The 26,244-nt window shown below is 39.0% G+C and overlaps 1 protein-coding gene across 3 annotated transcripts in view; it reads left to right on the top strand.

Annotated features, from left to right (window-relative positions):
• Nucleotides 1-20,115, top strand: part of LOC107317000 (von Willebrand factor D and EGF domain-containing protein-like) — a 160,988-nt gene extending 140,873 nt beyond the window's left edge. For all 3 annotated transcript variants that reach the window (XM_015869184.2, XM_015869183.2, XM_032445856.1), the window contains 4 exons: nt 5,683-5,778; nt 6,971-7,066; nt 12,429-12,526; nt 18,650-20,115. In XM_015869184.2, the coding sequence (XP_015724670.1) occupies nt 5,683-5,778; nt 6,971-7,066; nt 12,429-12,526; nt 18,650-18,664 (305 nt within the window). In that variant the 3' untranslated portion in view covers nt 18,665-20,115. The remainder of the gene's footprint in view (nt 1-5,682; nt 5,779-6,970; nt 7,067-12,428; nt 12,527-18,649) is intronic.
• Nucleotides 20,116-26,244: the final 6,129 nt, after the last annotated feature.

The following is a 26,244-nucleotide window of genomic DNA, read 5'->3' as shown; positions in this document are numbered from 1 at the left end:
GGGGCTGAGCAAACTTCAAAGTAATTGGTAGCTTGATATGGATAAGGATCCAAATCTTTGAAGAACCTTGCACTTCTCATATTATTCTCATATTCTTCATAAGAAGAACTTGCAAACTTCTCATATGTACGAAATGTTGCTGCTTCTTAACATTTAAACTAAGGTTATAATAACTGATATTCATTGGATTTCTTATCTGAAGTGACTTTGCTAAAGCTTGGATATATTTACAAATTATTTACAAATCCAAATCAACATAAATGAGGAGTTTCCAAGAAAGTCAAGCTTTGGAACAACACACATGCCTAAAACTTAACATCTGTAAAACTATTTCCTGGCTGCCCTTGGAACAGAAAAATTAGGACTAGAAATTGCTATTGTCCCAACCCCACGACATGTTTTTTAGTGCTACATGCAATTGGGACCTCTGTGACAGCAGATGTATAGGTACATCCATCTTGCTAATGATTTGTTGAGCATCAGTTATACCTTCTGAAGTGTAGAATGACGTTTTTTACATCAACTGGTTTCTGGCTACTGTGAGGGCATTAGAATCCATAAAAGAGTGCCCTGGGTTAGAAATTCCCTTTTCAGCCAGAACACACCTGTTTTGTGATTCATTTCTTCAAAGTATTAAATATCATTCAGCAAGATCAACTCTTCATTTGGAGCCTGGAAGCATCCAGCCAACCCCTTCCTTACTGCTCTCAGGATAATGGTTCATTTGAGCACTGCCACTGAGATGCATAATGCATCCAGAGAGAAGGGGAACCTTGCTATCTATCAGTCTATCAATTGAACTGTGCTATTTCATGAAACTGCTGACCTGGCCCTCCCGTTCTCTTCCTATTAAAAAAAATATCAACAGCATCCTTACATTTTAAGGCTGCATTCACAAGGTTGCTGCATTCCTGGCACAGATCTTCTCCTCCGTTTCTGTGTTTTATGAATAGGTGATGTATATTACCAATAAACATTGGAAAAGGACTAGAAGTGCCAGTTTTAACACAGCAACCAACTGCTTTCACATCTATTGGCTTCGTTTTTATTCCCAGCTTGGGTTCTGTCATCTGTATTTTCCTGACAAGACCAGTCGTTGTTATTTTTAAACCTGTCCCATGCTCTGTGTCCTTACTGTGCTGTACCTCCCAAGCTACAGCTCTTTGTTTTCGAGAATGTCACACCGCATCAAGATAACCACTAAGAAGAAAGGAGAAAACGAACATTAAAACAACATGTACAAAAGCCAAAACTGTGACTGATCAAGCACCCTACTTCTCAAAAGAGCAATTGAGAGAGCAAGTACAAATATGCACTGTGCCCATAGAGAAGTCAGTCTGAAACCAACACCAGCCTGAAATAAAAGCCATGCCTGTGAAACACGTACAAATAACAGCTCAGGGATGGTGACTTAAAGGACATGCTGAAGCCTGTATCTACCAGTAGGTGTTCTTTGGGCCACTTTTCTGTGTTCTTTGTCAGTGAAGCTGTAGCCTGATGCATTACCTTAGCTGGCCCACACAGATGTTACTGCTTGAGGCTATTTTCTCTCTTCCATCCAAAGGCAGAATGCATTCAGAAACAGGTCAATTTTTGTCAGCGTATACGGGGGGGGAAGGGGGAAAGAAAAAGAAAAAAGTTATCTTGAAAACTACATCTTCTAATCAGCACTGCAGTGTGACACATTGTCTCCTCATCAGCAGCTTGGCTCAGGATACACGATGACAGGTAGTTCTTGATTCAGAAGGAAGAAGTCAGGGCACTCACTCTGTCAGGGAAGGACATGGATGCTCAGCTGCACCACAGGGTATTCCTGAAACATTTCAGAAAATCTCATTCTGCTGAGATTTTGGGAGCCTGATTTAATATCCCCTCTGTTTTGACATTATAAGGGCAGTGATGAAGACGTCTGACAAAACTGCAAGCTTTTCACTACTTATTGTTATACACTTCTAGTTAAAAAAAGATGCAGTGGGGTACTTGCATTGGAAGGTGGCTATGTTTCAGCCTGAAATGTTGTTTATCTGCTAATGCATAGTGAAAAATGAGAGTCTGATGGAAATATCTGCCTTCTGTTAATCACTGTAGACTGATGAACTGCTACTTTTGATTGATATTGTCACCGTTTGAACAAGACACTGCTCTTAATTGCTTAGAAAGCATGCAGAGAAGCATATTGTAAGCATATCCCTTCACAGTGCATAGCAGGGATATTTTGCTTGTCTCAGAGAAGTGCCCAGAGAAGTGGTGGAGTCACCGTGCCTGGAGGTGTTTAAGAAAAGCATGGATGTGGCATGGAGGGACATGGTTCACAGGCATGGTGGGGATGGCTTGGCAGCTGGACTAGATGATCTTAAGAGTTCCTTTCCAACTTTAAGGATTCTGTGCTCTAAGGGAAGTTGTATTGTCAATTTATTGCAAGAAGTGCAGACAAAGGAAGACACTAGAACTGTAGCTACCCGTTTCTGATGCTACATCAGAAGAACCTACTGGATATTAGAGACATTTAACGTTTTTGGTGTTTTTTTTTTCCCATAGCTTTTTCCTAATTCCTGGAAATATTTATTATAGTAGTAAAACTCTTCTCTTTGGCTGACAAAGCAGGAGGCTGACTACCTTGAGGTGAACAGCTAACTGTAGAGTTCCACCATAAAAAGAGCTGTATGAAGTACTACATTATAGAGGGGACACGCTCTACAAAGGGTCACAGGAAATTTCAACTGATTGTAAGGCCAAAGCGCTCTAAAGCCATCAAAGAGAAATAATGGCACAACAGAAACTTAGCAACTGGGGAGTCCAATTCAGAACACAGGAGAACTGTGTACATTTTGTACCATGTTCTATGCAGCACCTATGTTTTATCTTAGCACCTGCAGCCACTTGTTACCTTATCAAATCAACCCTCACCTGAAATACAGCAAGTAATCATGCTTTTACTTTAACCTTCTATACAGGCTTACCTTATCTAACTTCCCAGTTTTAAAAAACATCATATTACGGTTTTAAATTGTGGTCTTCACACTCTTCATAGAATTGAGTAACACTTCTTGCATACAAAATTCTGTGCTTCAGTTCTTACTGAGGAGCACAGAAGCACCGACGCTGATACCGAAGGAAATGGGATGAGGGCCTTAGCAGTACTCACTGACACCCAGGATACATAGATAGAGCAAGGCTCTCTCCACCCCCAGTGATATGCCCTATCAAACTGCAACAAAGAGAAGACACAAATGTGTTTACATCCGTTCCATTAAGGCTGGTTCCCAAGTCAGGTGGAAAATCTATCAAACCCCTGTTGTCTTTGGGTCAAGATGCTAGGCATTTTTCAAGGGGAGGGGAGGGGAAAAAAATGTGACTTTTCAAAGTCATGCCAGCGCCTGGGAGGATTAGGATAATTCAATTTGCTCTCCTAGTGTCTGATAATTTATTTAGTTTTCCTGTGAGAGGCTGTAACATTTTTGTTTGCTATTTTGAAATTGGAGCTCCTCCACAGAGGCCAAGGAGTGGGACTAGAAAGAATCAGAACTAGTTATAATCAACAAATGTTGAAGTCTGCCTGATGGGTACTGAGATGGAATTGTATTTAAGAAAGTCAAAGAAAGGGAGAACAAGGTAGAGATGTCGTACAGAAAAGGAGGGGAGATAACACTGCATGCATTTACATAGAGGTGCTCTGTGTCTTCCCCTTCACACTGAGAAAGTGTCTGCCCAGGAAGGCGGTGAGCCAAGAATGCCTGTCCAACCAGGTACTGCCCTGAGCTTACATCTCCCACTTGCGTTCTTCTCTTAGTTATGTTGGAATTGAGCTCCTTCGGATTTATTGCCTAAAGTGAGAGATGCTGCAAGCAATAAGCAACATTAAAGAAGTTAGTGCTCTATTTTCATGGTTCCTTGTTCATTTGTAAGGCAGCTGAACAATGAGAAAAATAGATCCCAAGCTCAAAATCTGTTTGAACTGTAACGTTTTACTCAGATCAAGACCAGACCTCTACTTAAAGTTTTACTGAATTACGAGGCAAACTAAGTTGGAACAAGTTCAGTTATACATAAACTGAAAACTAAAACTGAATCAAAAAGCCCAATAGTTGGACTCCCTGTAACTGAAGGAGGTATCTGGTGTCATAGAATATCTTAGATAACACAGGAAAACAGCACAATGGTTTGTATTAAATGAAAAGTACATGAAAAAATTAGAGGACAAAAGAATTAGAAACCTCTTTTTGAACAAGTACCACTGAGCGTGCACAGGGTCCATGTAATTTCTGATCTCAAGATCAAATCATTGGATTTCAGCAATATGATCTTGAGACTGGCAGTCAGCTATGAGGACTTCATGGTCTGTGAGTATCATAAAGCTGAGGGTTGTTTGAAATCTACATCTGAGATTTATGGTTTGGAGTCCGTTTTCTAAATAGTGAATATCTAAGCTGTTTTATAATTGAAACGAGAAGCCAAACACAGCACAATATAAAACTGGACGTCAAAAGTCTTTTATGGGTGACAAGAAATCAAAAAAGGAGAGAAGGAAAGGGAGAGGGGGGAAGATGAACTCAGAGTTACAGTTGTCATAACTCCTTAAATTCATCTAGGTTTTGACTGGCGTTGCAGCACTTTTTGAGAGTTCAGCAAGAACTCTAGATCCCTGTTAGCCTTAGTAAGCAGATGCCAAGATTACAGCATGGATCAGGAGAGATGGAGAAAGAAGGAAAAAGGAGATGACAGTTTTAGGGCTTGGGTCCAAGCAGCCCTTATAAGCATGGGTAAGTCTGACACGCCTGAGGGCAGGTCACCATGCTGAGAGACTTGTGAGCTTTGGCACAGAGCAAAATGCAAATGTGGCAGCCAAGTAAGAGCAGCCATGGAGCTCTTAGAACTGCCAGTGCTGCATCTGCACTGAAGGAAAAGAGCAAGTGACCAGGACACAAAAAGCCACACAAACAATAATTCAGTGCATCCCATTCTATGTACCTGTAGATATTCTGAGGAATAATCAGGGAATCCAAATCTGCTCATCTAAAGATGCCTGATCTTATGCCTAAGAGAGGAACAAAAGGTCATTCTCCCACCAGATAACACTGGTTTGTTTTATTTACATGATATTTTTAAAGCATAATTCCCATTTTGAGGCTCTGGGTGCGTTATGCTACTTTCAGAGCTCTGTGCCCATAAAGCTTAAACAAGAGCAGAAGCTGTTCCACAGTAGAGTATTCTCAAAACCTTGCCAGACTCCTCCTGACTTTCCTTCCCCAGTTCATTTACTGGGCAACACTGCTTTCTTTTCTTCTACTCATCGCTTACATTTACATCCTCCAGTTCTGGTAACAGTCAAGGAGAAAGAATAGATGGTGACTTTGGGTTCTTGCATGCGGCATCTTACTCTATCTAAACATTACAGTCACAGGATTTGCTTTGTTGGGACTGCAGATCTTTGATATGCCAAAACAGTGAGAATCTATCATTAGATGTTCATAAAGACAGGGTCTTTAAAACCATCTAGTTCCAACCCCCTGCTATAGACAGACAGGGACACCCACTAGACCAGGTTGCTCAAAGCCCCATCCTGCCTGGCCTCAAATGCCTCCAGGGAGGGGCATCCACAGCCTTTAAGATGTAATGAAGTCTCTAGTAAAGTCTTCCTTTTTTCTCCAGTCACTATGTTCTTCATTTGCTATGTATCTGCAGGTGTCTGTGATCCTGCATGCATGAATGGAGGGAAATGTGTAAGCCCAAATGTCTGTGACTGCCCGTCTGGTTGGAGAGGAAAGCACTGCAATAAACGTAAGCATTTCTACCGTCCATCAGACAGATTGTTGTTCATTACTTAGGCCGGTCAACATCAATTGTAACCTTGTCTTAACATTAAAAAACACTACAGTGAATATAATTCGTTCTGCTCCTCCAGCAGTTTGAAGAAAGGCAGTTTCAATCATAGGCAATACAAAATGCTATAAGTGTTTGTTGCATACAGAGAAAGAAAGCTATGCAGGTGAACCCCGGTTCTACTTTATGCTGCTGTCTCTTATACCTCTTGTTACGGAAATTCATTTTTATATTATTAATCCTGAAGCACTGATTTTATGTTTTAATACCTTCACATATTTTGCTGTATTTTACAAAGAAACGCCATATATTTCAAGATACAGAACTACTTAAAGCCTGCTATAAAGCCTTGCCAACTGATGTATTCTCAAGGTCACCAGCTACATATTGGTGCATGATTTCAGGAAAGATGTGCTCTGACTCTGTAAACTCTCCCATATCTGACTTAGGGTTATAACAATAGAATTAACAAAACCACTTACCCTAAAATACTTTCAAGGAATATTTTTCCTTATGTGGCTATTTGTTACCATGAATGTTGACGGATTAACTGAATAAATTTATAATCCAGATGACACGCTGTAAAATATAGGATAAATATCTATAAAAATACAGGTTAAAATACAGGATATTTAATCTTTGGATCCTAGGAGTAAGTAGGATTTCAGAACCAGTGTTCTGAAATTATAATGTGAATAATTTCTTCAGAAATGATGCAGGGTATATGTGTTTCTCATGTGTGTACATGAAAACATGCATTTACTTTTTTGGGAGCCCTGAAGACATACTATAGACAGTAAACATACCAAATCCTACTACGGGATTACTTGCAATGTGGAATTTGCTATATGCATCTAACACATGTGAATATACCAGATGAACATATCATATGGAGAGTATATTCTTACCTGGAAGTGAGGTAAATGTTAGGAATAGCCAAGCTACCAGAAGGCAGTCATCAAAGATACATTTCTTAAGAAGCAAATATCAAATAATCCTAAATACAGATTATCTGATGAAGAGAGCACATCCATTCCTTTGGAAATTGCCCAGTTAAAATGAACCCTAGCAGGCCGTTATTTCAGTCAGCTTTGGAACATCTGGGTATACTGTCTACCTCTTCTCACTTGTCTCATGTCACTCTGTCCAGCTGTTTGCCTGCAGAAATGCCTGAATGGTGGAGAATGTATAGGTCCAAACATCTGCGAGTGCCCTGGAGGATGGGTGGGAATGCTGTGCCAGACCCGTAAGTGCTGCTCTTATTATCACAGGCTCGTAGCCATACGTGCTGCACCGGAGATATTTACATAACCACTTTTCTACTATGTTTGCCTTACATGGAAAGGGCAACCATCAGTTGATTAGCATGTAAATTATGCCCTTTGTTTGTTAGAAGTATTGTATGCCGTCAGTAAAACTACTGCTTTCAAAGACATTTCTTAGACCGCACAGACTCATCCCTTAGTTCCATTAGAAAAAAAGTAGCAGATTTTAAGCTCAATGGTTTGAAAAACTATATATAAAAAAAAGGAGGGTCAGGGAAAATAGGAGATGCAATATCCTATTCAGCATATCCAGATGGCATTAAGCACGGGCAGAAGTTCTATGTGCCTGCTAACCCAAGAGTCCAACCCTGCACACATTATGCATTCAGTCCGACTTCTGAGATGGCTTTGTACGTGTGGGAAGCAAAAAACCTGGAGTAGAAGGAGACCCGTTATTGCCCATTGCATGTGGGGTCACTGCAGTGTGTGTGTGTTATTAGTTTTACAGTAAAAGGTCACGGGGAAAATATCAAGGCATTATCCATTCTAAAGGGTAATCTTTCTTTCCTCTCACACTCACGAAGCATAATTACTTATGGAAATCTTTTGTCAGTTAAATCCCAATGGCTGTGTAATTGTTTCTTTGTGCCAGCTGTCTGCTAGTTCAAACATTGTAATGTTTAAAGTTATTTATTAGTTGATGATATATTCCTAAGTCATTCTATTAAATAAATAAACAAATCATGCTTGCTCTGGTGCAAGGCAAGTAAGGTTTACTGTCATTACCCATTTCTGCTGTACAATGCAGGCACACAAGCCTGGGCCATTTTTCATCTATTTAATCAGCTCCTTTGAATCTTTCCTCCAGATCTGTTCACTTGATAGTCACCCTGTTTTTACTGTTTTTTTCCCTTGTTTCTGTTGTAGCATGGAATTAAATCAGTTCTGTGCCCAAAAGGAGATGCTGGTAAATCCAAAGTCTCACAACAAACACAGATAACCACCAAGTGGTTGGAATTTCACTGTTTTTTAAATAAAGGAATAGAGACTATAGTCAGAGAGCAGATGGTTAGGTCTTATAATGTTGCTCCAGGTTATTCACAATGGTGCAGGTGGGAAGCGGGGGAACAAGAAAGTCTTCATCCTCACAGATGTTACATATAAAGTTTTGCACAGAAGTGTAACCCCTGAAACCAAGTCTGGCTTTGTATTTTAACATGGGAGCCCAACCACCCAAATCTAGAGCGCTGTGAAAAATGTGTGTTAATCTCTCTGAAGGCATCCCAGCACTGCCCACTGTCAGTGGGGAAAACCCATGCCCTCTGCCAGAACCACTGCACTTCTGCAAAGGGGCATTGCACCCGTTGTACTGCTTCCCTGTGCAAACTACTTTGCCCAAGAATTTCAGCCTGCAAGGTTCCCCCTGCTTTTGACACTCCCTTAACAGCAAAATATTTGATATGAGTCCATTATATGTACCCATATAATTTTGGTTTAATAGAGCAAAAAGTCACTTTCTTTACACAAGTGAAATCCCAGCTAACTTTTCCCAGCAATCACTGTACCTTCCCCTGTGATCCAGAAGGAATTTGGGCTGGTTTGTGATCTTGGGACTTGTTCAGGCGCAGGTGGGACTCAGCTAATCCCAGTTTCATTCTCTGCTTTCAGCCTATTAATTCATGCAGCTGCCCTTATCAAGATGACAGAGATGGCCCAAGCTTACATGAACTGCTCAGGCTGTTTGGAGGCAGCAATAGATATAGCTGCCACAATAAAATCTTCCCTAGATCTCATCTTCCCCATCCTCTGTAAAACCCGAAAAAGCAAAAGATGACATTTCCCTAGTTTAGGCCACTAATAATTAAGTACTTCCAAGTGCAAATAGTGATGCCTTCTATTTTCCTGCCAACTTTCACCCAGAAAGAAGTACATAGATCTGTATTATAAGTGACAGTCAGAAATCCTTCAGCCTTTCAGCAAATGATACATTGACAGTAACCCAGAGCAGATTTTCTGTTCTGTTGCAATGAAGATTGGCACTGTCCAAGTCAGAATAATTTTATCTCTCCAGTATTTTGAAAATGCTTCAGAGAGCAAGACTGAACTCTGCTTTCAGATGTAGCACCATACGTTATGAAGCTTGTATCTAATTTGGAACAGGTCTGCTGCATTTTGGAGGTGCAATCATGCAAGCAAACACTTTGCCTCTTCTGCAATGATGTGCAATGAAATCTCATTCCGTTTAATGTGGTGAATTATGAATTTCTCAATGCTATGATCAGTCAAACTCAGTGACATTCCAGAGATGTCTGTGCAGGGTATTTTTCTTGCAGTTTTACCAGTCTCTGGCTACCACTATACTGCAGAATTTGGCAAGAGTAAGAGTAGGTAAAAGAGACTTTCAGGAGACATTGTTTCAGCAGTAATGGACAAAATCCAATAGTCCTCTTTTATCAGACTGCAAATAAAGAGGTCAGTCAAGAGAATGGTTTTCTTCCCCACTCATCTGTAACTGCACAGAATAGCTTCTGAAAGAGAATCAATAAAATAGGTCATTTGTCCCAACAAATACGGTGTGCTGTGGAATACACACATTATCCTTGATAAGTTCTTATGACTTTTATGGTCATAGTTTAAGGAGCAACGGTCAAGTTTCAGACAGTCTTGCAAACGTAGGGAAATTACTAAAGCAGGCTAAAAAACATCATTTGAAATATGCAATGTCTTACCCACAGACAGGAAAAGCTTCATATACTCATAACAGCAGCACAAATGTTCTAAAAATTCCCTCTTGGAAAACAAAGAAACAGTACCACAGAATCACTGTGTTTCCCCATCAATGATTTCCTTCCCATCTCAGACCAGATACCCATTCTAAATCCCCATGTCTGCGGGGTATCCCTCCCTCTTGAGGCGTTAACTCATCTCTCTCTTTTTCTTGAGCTAGAAAAGAACTATTAGACCAAAGCAGTGAAGACCTGATGGTACAATCTGACTGCCCCAACAGATTTAGACAAAACACAAGCCAGTTAAGTCAGCAGGCTTTTGGCCAAGGATATAAGACTATTAAAGATCAGAGTACAGGATCAAGGCACAATTCTAATAATTAATTATAAAATATAAGGAAGGTTATAGTTGTGAAGGATCTTCATCATTAAAATTCATGCTGCTGTCTTCTGTTCTAATATTATTGAACCTATACTGGCTTCTCATTTGCCCTTCAGAATATCTTCTCTTTATTTGCATGTTGTAAGTGTCAAGCTTAAAGCCTTATAATTTTCTCAACATTTGAGCTCATTCTCTCTCCTTCTGTCTTGAACATCTCAGACAGGCTTGCTACTAGTTTTCCTGTGTAACCCTTTCAATTCTTAAGAAAAGAAAACTCGTAAGAAAGATTGTCATTTGCATGCAAATTATAGCTCTGTTCTTTTAACATTCAAGGATAAGTCTCCTTCTGTAATGGGCATTTATTGATTATAATTTTATCATAAGCTTAGCTTACTAAATGACTTTCTTTGCTGAATCTGTACAGGATAATGCATACACAGCCTGTGTCATTTTTAGTGTTTAGAGGCTTAGCATCCCTTGTAAATACATCTATGAAATATTCATTTAAACTTCAGCTATGTTATTACCCTCTGTGATTTCAATTCCAATTTTCTCCCAAAATGTTTTTAACTTTTCTCCTAACCGAGCTCGTGCTTTTCTGAGCACTGCAGCAGGAAGCAGTGGGTGGAGGGGAGACTACTCTTTTCCTTACCTGCTTTTATTATACGAACTACCAACGAGATAACAGAAATCCATTTTACCTGTGCCCAAGTGCACATCAGGTTATATGTAGTAATATCATACATAGTAGTCTCTCTTCTAGAACAAAATCTACTGTAGAGTGGAACACAACTGGGAAAAGGCCCCTTCTGCTGACAGTGGGGGTTGTTTGATTCCCATGAATGAAACACTGTTTGCTATCTGTCTGCACTCACAGGACCAGCAGCTTACCAGGCTATACAGCCTCTTCTTTTGAGGATGTGTGGATTACCAGGAAGTTTCGTTCCTCATTCCTCTTTCCCTTAGCTCTCAGTCTGATGTTCAGAAGACAAATTCAAATGTTAGTATTCCCTAATATGGCAAAATCCCAACCTTCTCACTGAGTGCTAGCTGTCACAGTACTCTGATAGAGCTGACTACCTATTTGCAGTAGACAATGACAGCAAAATTACAAGATGCTCTTTTTAAACAACCACAGGTAGGAGAATCTTTGTAGCTTGTGGCTGGCCTTCCAAGGTCACCACAGCACTATTATAACTGTCCTCACATTTGTATACATTAAACTTTTTCAGATCGGATGGTATGGAACATAGACAGCTGTTGTCATAAGCTTCACTGACAGACAATGACATGTAATTTATATTTAGAACTTAACAGTGTATGGTCAGCAGCTTCCTATATGGGTTTCCCAGGCAAGAAAATAAAAGAATTCACTTGTTGATGTTTATTTGGCAATATGTACAGGAGGTTTAACTCGTAAGATCAAATTAAGATACTATGACGTCTTCTTGAATTGCTGCCCTATTAAATTGGTTGCTCTCTTTCCTCTATGCCAAAACAATGTCATAAACTGCTGATTAGGATGGAAAAATGGTTGAGATTTGAGTAAGTCAATTCATTATCTTTCTTGTTAATCTCTTAAAGAAAGATAAAGAGCACTGATTGTTTTATTAACAGAATGTCTTCAAATATAAGTGATGTGGCAGCCTAGATGAGATTAAAAGTTATTTTGATTCCCTTTCTGATTCTGTCGGACATGAAAATTACACACCCTGGATTCCAGAGTTTTGAAGCATGCATAAAATTCTCCCTTTTATTTGTTGTAATGGAACCACTCGGGGGAGAAAATATTTAACAAATCTTTGCATCTCGAGTCAAGAAAGTTCTTTTAAGAGCTGTTATTTCACTTCACATGGAACAAAAGAAAATCAATTTTGGCACAAATCTGACCCAGCCGTCAGTGCCCAGAATGTATCCTGGATTTCCAGATCAGAGCTTTTCTGACCCATTTTCCGCTGAGCTAAGGTAGTTACTTTGGCACACACTTCTCTTTCTCCATCAGCAAGGGGAAAAAATAAAGCAGGAAGACTGTAAATGCAACAGACATGTAGAAAAGCCAATGGCAAACATTTTGTAATGCCTAAGTATTTTTATTATCCTTTTCTCCATCACATGAAACCACAGAACCTTGATATTTTTTGTCACATCTTCATTGTATCATTTTCGAGGACTTCCTTTCTAATTACAAGATTTAGAATAAACGCATTCCTAAACAACTTTATCTTTCATTTATAGCAATTTGTGAGCAAAAATGTCTGTTTGGAAGCAGATGCATAAAACCAAATGTCTGTGCTTGCAGAAGTGGCTATACTGGGTCAGCATGTGGAAAGAAGGTAAGGTATCAGCCAAAAACACCGCATTCTTATAGCAAGAGAGACAAAAATAGCTGAATGTAACTGAAATAGTTTACAGGAAGAAGGATTAAAGTCTTAGTAACCTTATGGAAGATGTAAGTAAGGTTATAAAGTAAGTTTAATGACCACTAAGCTGCCAACTAAACCTGCATCCAAGTCCTGTACAAAATTCTCCCTTAAGGAACAGTTTAATCCTTCAAATACAAAACCTTAAAAAGCTGTATCTATTCTGATACTTAGCCTCATCCTTAATGCAGTGCTCCTGCCCAAATCCACTAATCATCTGCAGAGTATATCCTGAAGAGATGTCCCTGAATGCAGTCAAGCCCAAGCAATTGACCCTCACCACCAAACACTGCTCAGTTCTTCATCCCTACTGCCTTCCTTAACCAGCCACTTGCTCCAACATGAAGTCATTTGCCAATCTCCAGTTTTCAAAATGGCAGCTGCCCTCTCATTTACCTATACGCAAAGACTAGGAAAAATCAACATCTTTCCCTTTCAGTTACATCAGACATTAGAGATAGTAGCAAAATCTATTCAGATTGCCATTTGATTCTGTTAACGATAATTAGATTTTAATACCATAATTAAAGTCCTATATGGATTTTCTTAACAAGTACATCTTCACACTAAATTATAACTCCTATATCAATACTGATATGCAGCTGATGTAGATAAGATGAGTATTTCAGGTTTATATATATATATATATATATATATATATAAGCTATTAAACAGGTTGGCTGTGCAGTAGGAAAACGTGGTGTGCATTTTATCAGTGAATTAATGGGATAAGTCCAAACAAGTGCAAGAAGAAGCCAAGATAAAACAGAGCTGCTGTCTGCAGGTCTTTGTACCCAAAGGACTTTCCCATCTGAGGCTGAGAGTTGCCTTTTGGAAATGCCAAACTGAGATTACTAGGGGTTGATTTTGGAGTGTTATTTTAGTTGTGAAAGTGTTATGTATGATATTTTCCATTCACAAATGAAGTGGAACTTTGTTGCACTTCACAAAAAATATTAAATCAAATGCCAGGCTTCCTTTTTCACATGAATAAACTATTACACAGTAAATCATTACTGGGAAAAAAAAAAAAGAAAAAAGAGAGAAAAAATAGAAAAATACTTTGCATATTATGTATGTCCAGAATGCCAAGGCATCAATGATACATGTAAACACCCAGCTCTCTAGCAATGATTCATCTCACATTCTTTCAAGACTGTTTGAAGCACCTTTCAGTTTCACAGCTCATTCTGCAGAAATAGTGATTGGCGGCACTGATATGAACGTGCATTGCTTTGATGTGAGGAAGGAAACGTTCTGAATAAAAGAGAATTAACAGGCTTCCTTCAATCTGTGAGCTTTGCTTAGTGCAAATGTCACAGTTAGTCATAAAAGTGATAGGTTTAAGGGTGTCTTGTTTAAATTACATGGTGATATGCAGTCAAACAAGCTGCCCCTCTAAAAAGTTAAAAATTATAAGACATGATAATGCTTTTTAACTAGCACTGATTACACTGAATAGTGAACATAGGAACTCATATCCTTATTACTGCCGAAATACTGGGAGGACAGGCCTCCCAAGAACTAATTTATAAGGGAACAAATTGAACAAGCTTTAAAGAATTTTACACATTTAAAGGTCTGAAGACAAATACAGCCACCCCTCCCTGATTTTCTCTCATTTTCCTCAACTTAAACTAATCAGGTGTCAAACCCATTTCTGCTGCTCATGTCCAACCACTAACTGCCTCCCACTGGCTTCAGACTCTCTTGTCAATACATTTACAACAAGAGATTTACATTTTTCTGCTATAGCACTGTAACCAGTTCAGTGCTCCAAGCTGCTGATACTTAATGGCTTATTTTCCATTTGGCAACCATGCAGTTGACTTTTCCTTTGTGAGCACAGCCTTTATTATACCTTTACTTAATTTTTTTCTCATGGATTTCCAATTGTTTAACCCACTCATCAGAAAGATTTTTCATTCTCAACCTGATTGCATTGCCTCCAAGTGTGACACCGTTCAAAATTGTGACATCTCATTGCCTAAGACATTGATGACAGTACCAAAGAGTAGAAAAAAGTCAGGGCCTTTCAGTATCCATCTTGGCAGCAAACCATTGACACAGTCACTCTCTGATAATGCTTCTCAGACAGGAATATCACCCTGCTTATTTTGTTTGACCCATCAGCGTGATTACCACAACTATGTCAGAATTTGCCTTAGTATCTTCCCGGATACCCAAATGACTGTCATCACCTTGCTTTTCCTTTCCCTTTTTTTCTTATTAAAAGATATATACTGAGCTTTTCAGGAGACTGTCCTTTAGGAGTACTCAAAGCTAATGACTGCCCATTTAGAAACCCTATATTTAAGTAAGCTCAGGTAAACTCTATGAAGCCCTATTAACCTGTTCCATGTAAAATTCCTCTTACGAGCGAAGGCTTTTTATATGGGGAGTTAAAGTAGCTGGCAAACCATAAACTCAAAACCCAGTTTATTGCCTAGCCATTTCACCTTGTAAACTGACCTTCAATTTGACTTATCTGATCCTAAATATTCAGTTCCTTGCCTGCTCTCCCTTGAACTCCTGTTCTCTTACTAATTCTGAACATGTTAAACCTTTTGTCACATTTAACCTTTCTGTGAAGACAGAATATAAGGCACTGAACACATTAGCCTTGCCTGTGTCATCTACAATCCTCTCTTGTTAGATTCACCTCTGTGTTTTGCTATGGGAGTTAAAACTGTTGCTTTGCTCTGTTTCTGTAATGAACCTTCAAGTAGCAGGGAAAATACAGTAGTAGTGGCATGCAACATTTATCAAAAAAACTGGCTTAAATTGGAGTTGAGCAGCCTCTTCCCTTCCCTCAGCAGCAGCTGCCTAGGGATGCTCAGGTGACTGCACCTGCAGCTAACTCAATCTTGCCAACCTTCCTTTCCCAGGGAAGGAGATGCAAGGTAATTGCCCCTTATCCACTTTAGAAGAGCAATTTCTTCCTTTGAACTTTATTTCTGGTCTTCAACTTAGTCTCACAACAGTAGAGTGAAAGATTCATTTTAGCAGTATATTTTTCAGAGGATAGGCTGAACACACTAAGAAGATAGATACAGGGATCTGGGAATAAAAAGCTTTGCTGCAGAACTCTTTTTTTCCTCAGACTAAACAGTGTCTATAGGCTGGTTTAGCTCGTCTATTTGGAGTAGCTGTGCTGCCCATATTCATTTAATAAAGTTATTCCCCTTTCTCAGTTGTAATCTTTGATATGGTTCCCTTCGGTGCAGTTAAAATTCCTTGAGGAACAATATACATTTTCCCAAATTATTCATCATCTACCTCCTAGTTCTCACCTCTATGTTGCCAAGTGATTTGCAATTCATTTCCTGACATTTTTGGTTTACTTTGTTTTGGAGTTCTGCTAAACAAAGCCTGCCAAAAGCGTTCCTCAGAAGGCTAATGAACTTGCTAGAATAGCAATCACTCTCTTACAAACCCTTTGTGTATTTTTAATTTATATCGACTCTTTGAGAGATCCAGATAATTTAGCGAGAAGTTTTGTGGCAGACATGAAGACAAATGCTAACGCTGACTTTTACATTCAAGGCACTCATCAGAGTCCATTTGTTCATGGTTGGAAGGGGTGACTCAAAAGCAAAACCCCACACTATATGGTTCCCTTCTCCAGAGTAACCACATTTACCTACAACTTTGGCCTGAGTCCCAAAGAGACCAGGATAACCACTGCACCAATGGTAGAACAGGGAGCTTTACTTAAAGTTGAAAGGTATATTTGTAACTTCTGCCTTATCTAATACAATCATGCTTTCCTTCTTGGGTTGTTTGTTTTTCTTTCTAAATGGATTAAAGAAACAGCATTCATTAAGCCAACAGAATTCATTTAAGCCAAGCAATGATATCTAGTTAGATATGAATGCACAGCAAGCTATCATGATTACTGTGTTACCCCAAAAACAACTTAAATATTAATGCCTAGACTGGTCTGTCTGTTGAATCTATATTCCAAAGCATAAAGATAGCTTCTCTTTCAGAAAACAGAGAATGAAAAAGGCAAACTTCATAGCTGACAATTTTAACATGGGAATTTACCAGTAAACCAAACAGCAACAAGACATTCACATTCCATATGAATGAATTCAGGGATGATCTTCCAAAGATTAAACATACTGCTGATTTCAGTAATGTCTGAAAATGCACTTTGCTACAACCAGTGGCTTTAACATTGATATTACTTTCTTCTTTTATATATCAAAATATATTTTCTCCAAAAGAGTGCTCAAGCACTGGAATGGGCCACCCAGGGATGTAGTTGAGTCAACATCCTTGGAAGCATTCAAGAAATGTGTTGATGTGGTATTAAGGGACATGGTGTGGTGGGCCACATTGGTGATACATGGATAGTTGGACTGTGTGATCTTAGAGTTCTTTTCCATCCTTCATGAGTCTACGATTCTATGATCAAGAGACATTAAACCACGAGTCATCACATTCAAATTACACAAGCTGTGTTCAGCATCTGTAAATACGGACACTATTGACCTATGGAGTTCTAGGGGAAAGTGGCTTACATAAATTATATTACAAAAACTTGGAAGTACTAAGAGATAAGAAAAGAAAGTCAAATAAAAGCAGAATGGAGCTACCCATGCTGTGCATATTAGTCAGACAATTTGCTTACTACAAAGGAATGTAATTAATTAGTTAATTGAGCTTAAATTTGATGGCTTCCTCACCAAAACACTGAATGTCTTTGACACATATACTTGTTTGTGCATGCTCATTGTATTCAGAGGCATCATGAATCATTTTCACATTTTTACCAAGCAGGACAGGGCCTTTTGCAGCATTTCATTTGTATATATACATATATATGTATGCATATGTATATACGCATATACATTTACACACACAAATATATATACATCCAAAATCCTAATAAGTGTTTTAGTATAACTGTGTATGTAGGCATATGGAAATGCAGACTATGAGCCAGGCATGAAAGCATAAGTTTTTATCTGACCTGAAAAAATACATATTAGTCTTTCAGATTTTATGTGCAGTTTTTCTACATAAAATGAATCTTTACTCTAACCAGACCTGTCTGAGTCCCAGCAGGCACTCGTAGAAGTACCCTCTCTTTTCCTATAAACTAAATGCACCATGTACTGTTCACAAATAAACAACTGCTACCTGTATACATCACTATCAAAAACTAAGGTAAGGTATTTTAGAGTCAGAAAGGGAAATAGCACTTGGATACATAATGTTAATATCAAGGATAAGCTGTCATATCAAATACAGATATATCAAGATCAAGGAGGACCTTTCTTCTAGCCCTGAATAATAAATTAATACCAACATTTTTATATGCTTTCTAATACAGCTTTCTATAAAACTGCCCTTCAAAATGGGTTCTTAAATCTACGTGCTAGCATAAAATAAAGCTTTTCATATCATCGATTATCTTGTTTTGGGATAAAGCAAATTCACTCATGTATTTAAACCAGGATGATATTCACGGACAACTTCTGCTGTATGAAAATGGGATAAGTGCACTGAAATGCTTTCAGGCAAGAAGCCAACAACCTCCATGCATTACACAGAAGTGGCAGAGTGATTTTTTTTTTAAGGCACACCTGCTTTAGATGAAAGAAATTGAATTCCAACTCCATAACTGTCAAGCGCCACTGCAAATAATAGAGCCTAAGCCGAATCATTTCAGCAATATAGCTATTTTCCTGTTGAAGCGATGGAGCAGAAATCAGCCTTAGCTAGATGATATCACTTTATGTGCATGCTTTGGAAACAGTTCCATTCATCACTTCACTGCTTAGTCCCTTTCAAAAACATGTTCTTCATTCCCCGGTTAATAAAATCTTTGGTTATGTAAGTCAAAGTTGTGGAAAAAAAATGCTGCTTGTGATTTGGCCATAATTATGTTGAAAATCAAAAGCAAGAAACAGTAACTATAATAAATCATTTGAACGCCATGCGTGATATTTCTTACACCACATGCATAAGAACATCTATTCCATAGTTCCATAAGAGGCTGAATACTCATCTCTGTTTCTGCAGCTACCAACAGGATGAAGATAACATAACAGCAGGACAATGAAGACAATCATTTGGGTATTGATAATCCTGAACTGAGCGCATTTTTCATTTGGGAAGACACAGTGAGAAGACATCACTGCTTCTACTCTCCTATAGTCACAAAGAAGTATTAAAACACCAAGGCATACGTCAATAAACAGACCTCTACTTTCAAAACTGCCTGTGGTTTAGGATCACATTTCTGATCTGCAGATGGAACATCACCATCACAGTGACTACCCCTGCCCGCAAATAACACAAAGATTTTTAGTGTCCTGTTACTCTGCTTTCACTAAAACCTGAAGGCACATATAAATGTCTTCAGTTATGCCAGGCTTTTTGTTGTCGGTGGTGGTTTGTTTGTTTTAAAACAGGTTCTTTCTCCAGAGAAAATAAGTACATAAGATCCCACTTTGTCTGACAAATTCCAGGGACTACCAAGGGAAGGACCTCAGTAATATTTACTGATACCAACTCCAGCCTGTAGCATCATTCCACTGAGTACCTGCTAGAGCCAGACGCTTCAGTTTTCCAGGTTGCCAATGTGTCTGCATTTACTTAAGGAGGTATCAACACAATGCATGATGAAATGCTGGCATTTGGTTGCACCTACACACAGGTTCATCTTGCCCTCAGTCATAGCTATACATTGCTCCTATGCGAGTCAATGGCTGACGTGCTATGGATACGAGGTCCCACATAGCCATGACACCTTAATCCCTGGAAACAGTTTAGAAAACTAGCTTTTTAATGATACAACAAAGATGCTTACTGAAATACTCTCAAAAACTTGCATTCTATTCAGATCTACAGAATGCTACTTCTGACTGTTTCATCACACAGCATGGTTTTGATGTCAGATGGGATGGAGCAGTGGCACAAAACCCAGGAAAGAGATGGAAGGTGTGAAAAGAAGGACAGAAATAAATTAATTACAAGTTTACCTGACAAGCATTTTAATCTGTCACCTCACACAACTTTCAGGTTCAGTAAGGTAAACCCCAAATCATCATCTGGGCACTCGTGCTCTCTTTTTATTTGTATGACTGGGTTATTCAGAACAACTATAGATCAAAATGTCCATGTCCTGATGCAGGAATACAGAAGTTTTGACATTCCCTCACTATTCTAAAAGCAATTTGAAGGGAACAATCACACAAAAAGGATCTTTTGATTGAACCTTCGGGGCTGCAACAGTAACTAGATGTAAGGTTTGATCTGACCCTTGCTGCCAGTTGGTAAGAATAAAAAAATTCCAACTGAAAGATCTCAGAATACTGCAAATTAAGAGATGAAAAAGCTAGAAAAACTGACAGAATAATTCCTCCTCCCTTTGGCCCAGCTCATAATAGTAGTGTTTTCTTCTTATCCATGGCTAACTTTGTATATAGCAAAATGCTTTTATATGCATCTATTCTGTTTTCCAATAAATGGTTTTCTATTCTTCATTTCTGATGTTTTGCCTTTCATTTTATGTTAGAAACAGATCCAACATATATAGTTTCCCAATGCAAAACAATAAAAAAAATATAAATTAGACTTGCCACTTCTTGCAGGTTTCTTACTAAGCAAACATTCAGTTGAAGGACCAGCCTTCCAAAATATGTGTTATGCTTTCTTAAGTAAAAATAAGAACAAAAATCATGTAATCACAGAATTGTTCAAGTTTGAAGAGAGCCTTTAAAGGCCATTTGGTCCAACTTTCCTGCAGTGCACAGGGACACCCACAGCTCTATCAGGTGCTCAGAGTCCCATTCAGCCTGGCCTTGAGTGTCTCCAGGTACAAGACATACAAGCTCTCACCACTCCCATTGCAAAAACTTCTTCCTTGTATCCAGTCTAAATCTCCCCACTTTCAGTTTGAAACCATCTCCTCTTGTTCTATCGAAAACGACTCTGCTGACAAGTCTGTCCCTTTCTTTCTTTTAGCCTCTCTTTAGAAACCAAAAATCAACTTCATACTGATCTAGAACACAATTAGTAATGCTAATATGAATTTAAGGTTTTTTGCATTCACATTAGCAGTTCCAGGAAGACATTAATACTAAAACAGAACATTGGCACCAGATAAGTATCTACAAATTAAATTTAGGGTGGCAATTACTGTTTTCTTGAAGTACAGTCCCAATCGATAAAAAAGATTTCTATTACCTTGCCTCCATAATGTCTACAAGAGACAGTGCTAATGAACAAAATCCCTTGCCAAGATTGGATTTGAAAGCCTAAAACAAGCTTTCAGTGCCTTGCAGCCTCTTACTGTGTTTCTAGGAGTGACTGTTTAGGACAGGATACATCCCACCTATTTTAAGAAAATCAGAAAGTTCTTTTGCATCTTTGAGGACAGTTTGTGTGTGCTTTTAAATCCAGAAGAATGGTTCATAGAGGACAACACCAAGGTGACTCCCTGACATCAGACTACAGGCAACCTACAGGTCTGTAATGCAGCGTCACAGATCACATCAGCGTAACTCCCCATTAAGGCAGCAGTCTCACTAAGTGCACTCTACCAATAAAGGGAAACATATCTGTTTAGAAACTAAAAGCAATGTTATTTACTTTTGTCTTCTAATTATAACTGTGACTTCTAATGTTCTTTGTTTGCTGAACATTTATTTCCAAATCCCGATAAACCCTCAAACAAATTGAGTACAAGAAATCACTCTCTTGTTACAGGAGTAACAAACATAAGCGATGGTAGAAGTGGGAGGGGTAGGGGTTGGTTTTAGGTTGTTGGGGAGTGTTTTTGCTTAATACAGTCATTTTTAAGAGCACAGTTATTGGCAGACTTAACTCATCTGTGACATTCACGTAGATCTTTAAATATTCAAGTCCTGGTTATGTTCTTTTTGAATATGCATTGATTTTGCAAGGTTATTGAAAAAGAAGATGAGGCTAATGCTTCTCCTGCCTAGAGAGAAGGAAGGAGTTAATTTTTGTACCTGGTCTATCTTTACTAATCTTTGCCAACAAGATGGTGAGAGGGGCTACATGCACTGCACATATGTGTGTATGCACATACATGTCCATCTCTGAAATACAGTAGCTGAAAGCCTCTGAGAATTCTCTATGAAGCAAAGAAAACAATTTCAGTGGAAAAAGTATCCATACCTGCTGGCTTTTGAGTCAGATAAATATTATATTATATTATATTATATTATATTATATTATATTATATTATAAATATTATATCCTTCTCATTTAGAAGGGTTTCATTTTCCTTCTCACATTAGGAAGCAAAGCTGAAAGAAGTGAATCTACTCCCCACAGAACAGTATGTGGATACTGCATCTTATTTCCTTTAAGAATGAGTTTTGCTCCAGAAATGCACCACTTTCAAGGGCCTGCAGATGTAACTCCTTGGTTTAACCATAAACAAGTAGAGCAGTGGCTAAGCAACGGGAGCCAATAGTCCTGTCCTAGAGAGACCACCCAGAGCAGGGGGAAGCGTGCTCTGGTCTCTATGTGTATTTAATGCATCACCTTCCTGCCAGAAAACCCTGTTCCACATGGATCACTGAAAAAAAACAGCAGATGATGGATTGAAATGAGTTCATTTTCGGACTCAATTCAAGCTCATGACACATTGAGAGGGTCTGCCAACTCATATATCACATCCCAGATGAAAAAGACTTTACAGTACTCCACATACATAAATAAACACACATGGAATGATTCTGAAGATTATTTTCACTTTAAATTATTTAACTACAAAAGCTATAGAGCATGATATGCTCTGTGGGCCTAATACAACATCTTTATGCTCAATTAATTTTTTAACATTGATATCATTTGAAGGAGTAGGCAAATGAGAATGTGTGCAGTGTGCATAACAATATGCACCGCTAAGATCACCGTTGTTACTTCTGCAAGGTAATTCATACTCAGAAGCTCCAAGGATGAGCTGTCACATTCAAAATTAATGTTCATTATTAAGCACAAGCTTTCATTGCCACTGCATGGGGAAACTGGATCATGGGATCTGGTCCTTGGGCACTGCTGGTGGAGGTTGAGAATGAGAAGGTCTTAAAGGATGCAAATGTCACTCTCACTTCCATATTTCTAACAGCTGAGGTCTGGGAGACTTGACAACTTAGGCAAGTGACCCCTGGGGAGAGGAAAGTGTGATATGGGCTCTAATTATCTTAAATTCAAAATATTTGTGCTAACCTTGCTCAAAACCTAACCCTTCTGTCATAATAGCGTTCCCAATGGGACTAGTCAGTTTTCCAACCGATTTCCTTGATGCCTGGTCAAGGTTTTATCCTGCATTGAGGTTATTTCCTTTTCAACATGTAACTTGGTGGCACTTCTACTGTTGCAGGGAGATAGGAGTTCCAGTTGTCACAAGCTTTCTAAGAGAATATCAGCGCTTTTAATCAGTTTGCCTTAGAGACAGAGGAAGGAAACAGTTCAGCACTGCACTTCTCTCTTGGCCTCTTCTCCTTCCCAAAGGAGATTTTTGCATGCATTACCATGACTGATTTAGAAGACTGCTGGTTCTATCACGGTTTGTGACAGGTATCAGAGAGATCTGTTCTACTGTCCTAGTAAAACTACACTACCATATTCAAAAGCTTTTCCTACACTCCGTGCCAAGCCAACAGAATTTATTACAAACATCAGTATACATGTTTCTGTGCCTTTGTGATCACCAGATCTGGTTATTTCAAATTTTAACTAAACCTGTTATACTGGAAAAAGCTTTGATTGGCACTAAATGAAGCAGTCTGTCTGTTTTATGCCACTAGCCACTTGTCAACTTAACACTCTCGTTTGCCCTCTAATACTAAGACCATTTTGAAATCTTTCTCCTGCTATTAAAACACTTTCAAAAGCTAATGCACTTATAAACCAAGCAATCATTTTCCCCTCAACAGCCATGAACTGCCATCACCTTAACAGGCCAAATTGCTAACAAAGACTAGAGGTTCACAAAGTGGCAGGAAGAAGCAGCAGAGATTTCCTACAGGAGGAAAAAAAAATAACCAAAGAACTATTCGCACAGAAAAGGAAATTCAAAACTGGTCTTATTCTCTTTCTTCATATGGAATTATGAAGAGGGGTGGGAGGAGGAAGGGATGTTAGCAAGAAACTCTTTACTCAGAGAGCAGTGAAACCCTGGCACTGCTACTAGGTTGGGTGCCCCAACCCTGGAGGTGCACAAGGCCTGGTTGGATGGGTCCTGGGTAGCCTGAGCTGCTGGGGGGCAATCAGCCCACATCACAGGATGAAAGTAGATGGGCTTTGAGAACTCTTCCAACCTAAACCATTCTATGATTCCATGACATAAGCAGTGACTTTAAAAGATTTCTTTTTGAAGACCATAGCTAGGAAGATCAAGGTGGAAAACAATTAGTTATTGAAATAATGCAAGGCTCAAGCTGCTGTAGAATAAAACAATTTGGTGAATAGGTTGCCATCTGAACAAGGTAAAAGCACAGAGATTAAAACCGACTTAAGAATACATAAATGCTACAAAGCAAGACCGTAACAATGCCTTTCCTTACTTTAACAAAGAATTGGAGGAGACAATGAATCCAAAAATAAACAAAAGGAAGCCAGGCACAGTCTCAAAGCAAGAAAAGCAAGGATGAATTTTTAAGTCATAAAGCCTGGAGAAAAAAAAAAACCCTCACAGAAAAGAATCTGAGCAAGGTTACAGCTGCAGCAGAAGGAGGTGGGGGACAGGTAGGATTTAAATTATCAGCTATTACATTAGAGACTGCACAGATTAAAAGGAAAGATAACGATGGTTTACGTAAGATAATTGGAAATAATTATAGACCCATAAAGTGGATTACAGTCTACAGAGGAAAAATGTTTATGTGTGAATGGGAAACTTGGAAAGGTTAAAGCATTGATCATGAAGAGGTTGCCAATGTGCTGATCTTAAGCCGAGAGAATCTATCACTGGGAATGATTATATGATTATAAACTCTGTATAATCATAGCAGTTGTGATTTCAAATAACTGAGAGAATCAAACCGAATTCCAATGAGTTAACTTGATATAATTGATCTGCAGATGCTAACCACAGAGTATTGCAGAAAATGTGCGAATCTGCTCTTAACCTTTTTGCTTTAGGAAATGTTATGAGTTAGGAAGAGGAAAACCACATTGACATAAAACTAAGGCTCCAACAGAAAACCAAGCAATACTGAAAACTGACTCAAGGGATCATTAAATTTGTTCTCCCTTCTCAAATATTCCTGCAAATATACCATGTAACTGGAAAGTGGATTTTCCGCTGAGCTCTGACAAACGCCACCAGAACAGAAAGATGTGGGACCTGAGCACAGATTCAAACCCAAGTTTTCAAAGACCAACTCCTGAGCTGCATATTATATGAACACTCTCTTTCTTCCAGTCTATATACAGAAACCTATATACAGGAACTGAACAAACTCAAACCAAGCTTTAGGGGAAGTATTTATAAGGCTGTTCTGCCACTATTTAGCCCCTAGTCCAGCTGAGACAAACTTCAGAAGGCAAAGTTCAAGCCAACTTCAAACCATTTTAATACTCTACTTATAATGTGAACTTGCATTAACTTTCGCTCTTCACAGTTAAAGAGAAATCTGAGAACTAATAAATATCCCACAGCAATGTGAGAAACTGTCCCTGAGCTTAAAGGGAAAAGCTTAATGCCAGTAATGTGGCACCACAAACCAGTCCTAATATTTGCATGGCACTTTTGTGTCCATGAAAAGAAATCTTAATCTGCAATTTAGCACTGCACTGAGGACAGCAGTACTGCAATCCCTTACTGCCTGTGCATGCAGAGGGCTTGCCTGGGTGCTGCAGGCTGAGCTCTGTCCTTGGGCACAAGGGCACAGCAAGATGCAGCTGCACACCTAAGGGCTACATTTAACTGGAGGAGAAAAGGTCACAGGAAATACAGTTCCACTTTGGATCATTTCATGCTTGGATTTGGAGTCAGAAGCTTTAAATTCTCCTAGTTAAGAGCAGGCACCTGCAGTACACTCAATTTTATGCGAATTAGGGGTGCTCAGAGATTGTCAGTGAGCAAAACAGCACAAAATTACTAGCAGAAAGTTAAGGAAAGAAAAACTTAAAACAACAGCGAAACAAATTAAACAAGAGTTTAGAAAGGTTGCTGGTTAACTCTGAGCTCAAGCTCACTCAGGATCAAGGAGTTTCAGTCCTGACAAACACAAAGAAAGGTGCCCAAAAGAAAGGAGAATCTGCATGGCCAGTTGTCAGCACACAGCTTTGCCTGCCCTGCCAAAACCAGGCCAAAAGTCCTTCCAGATGGAAGCTTCCCACAGCCCCCTGTGGCCATTCCACATGCTTTATAACGCAGCCTCACCTATATTGGAGCTTTGGTCTTGCCCTTGTGTCAGGTAGCCAAAACGCATCACATCAAACATCAGTTTACCTACCTAAAAGCTATATGCATTTCCTCCTTGAGCTCCAGAGAAAAAGCACACAGGAACTGCTCAGTATACCACAAGAGTCCAACTGATCTAATAGACTTCCATTATAAATTACAAAATGATTGTTTACTTCAATTTGATACAAGTAACTACAGGAGAGCACAAATCCAACTAGACCTT

The sequence above is a fragment of the Coturnix japonica genome, chromosome 7 (assembly GCF_001577835.2).
Source record: "Coturnix japonica isolate 7356 chromosome 7, Coturnix japonica 2.1, whole genome shotgun sequence".
Taxonomy (NCBI): domain Eukaryota; kingdom Metazoa; phylum Chordata; class Aves; order Galliformes; family Phasianidae; genus Coturnix; species Coturnix japonica.
The sequence above is the reverse complement of the archived record's forward strand: the minus strand, read 5'-3'. Positions and strand labels throughout refer to the sequence as shown.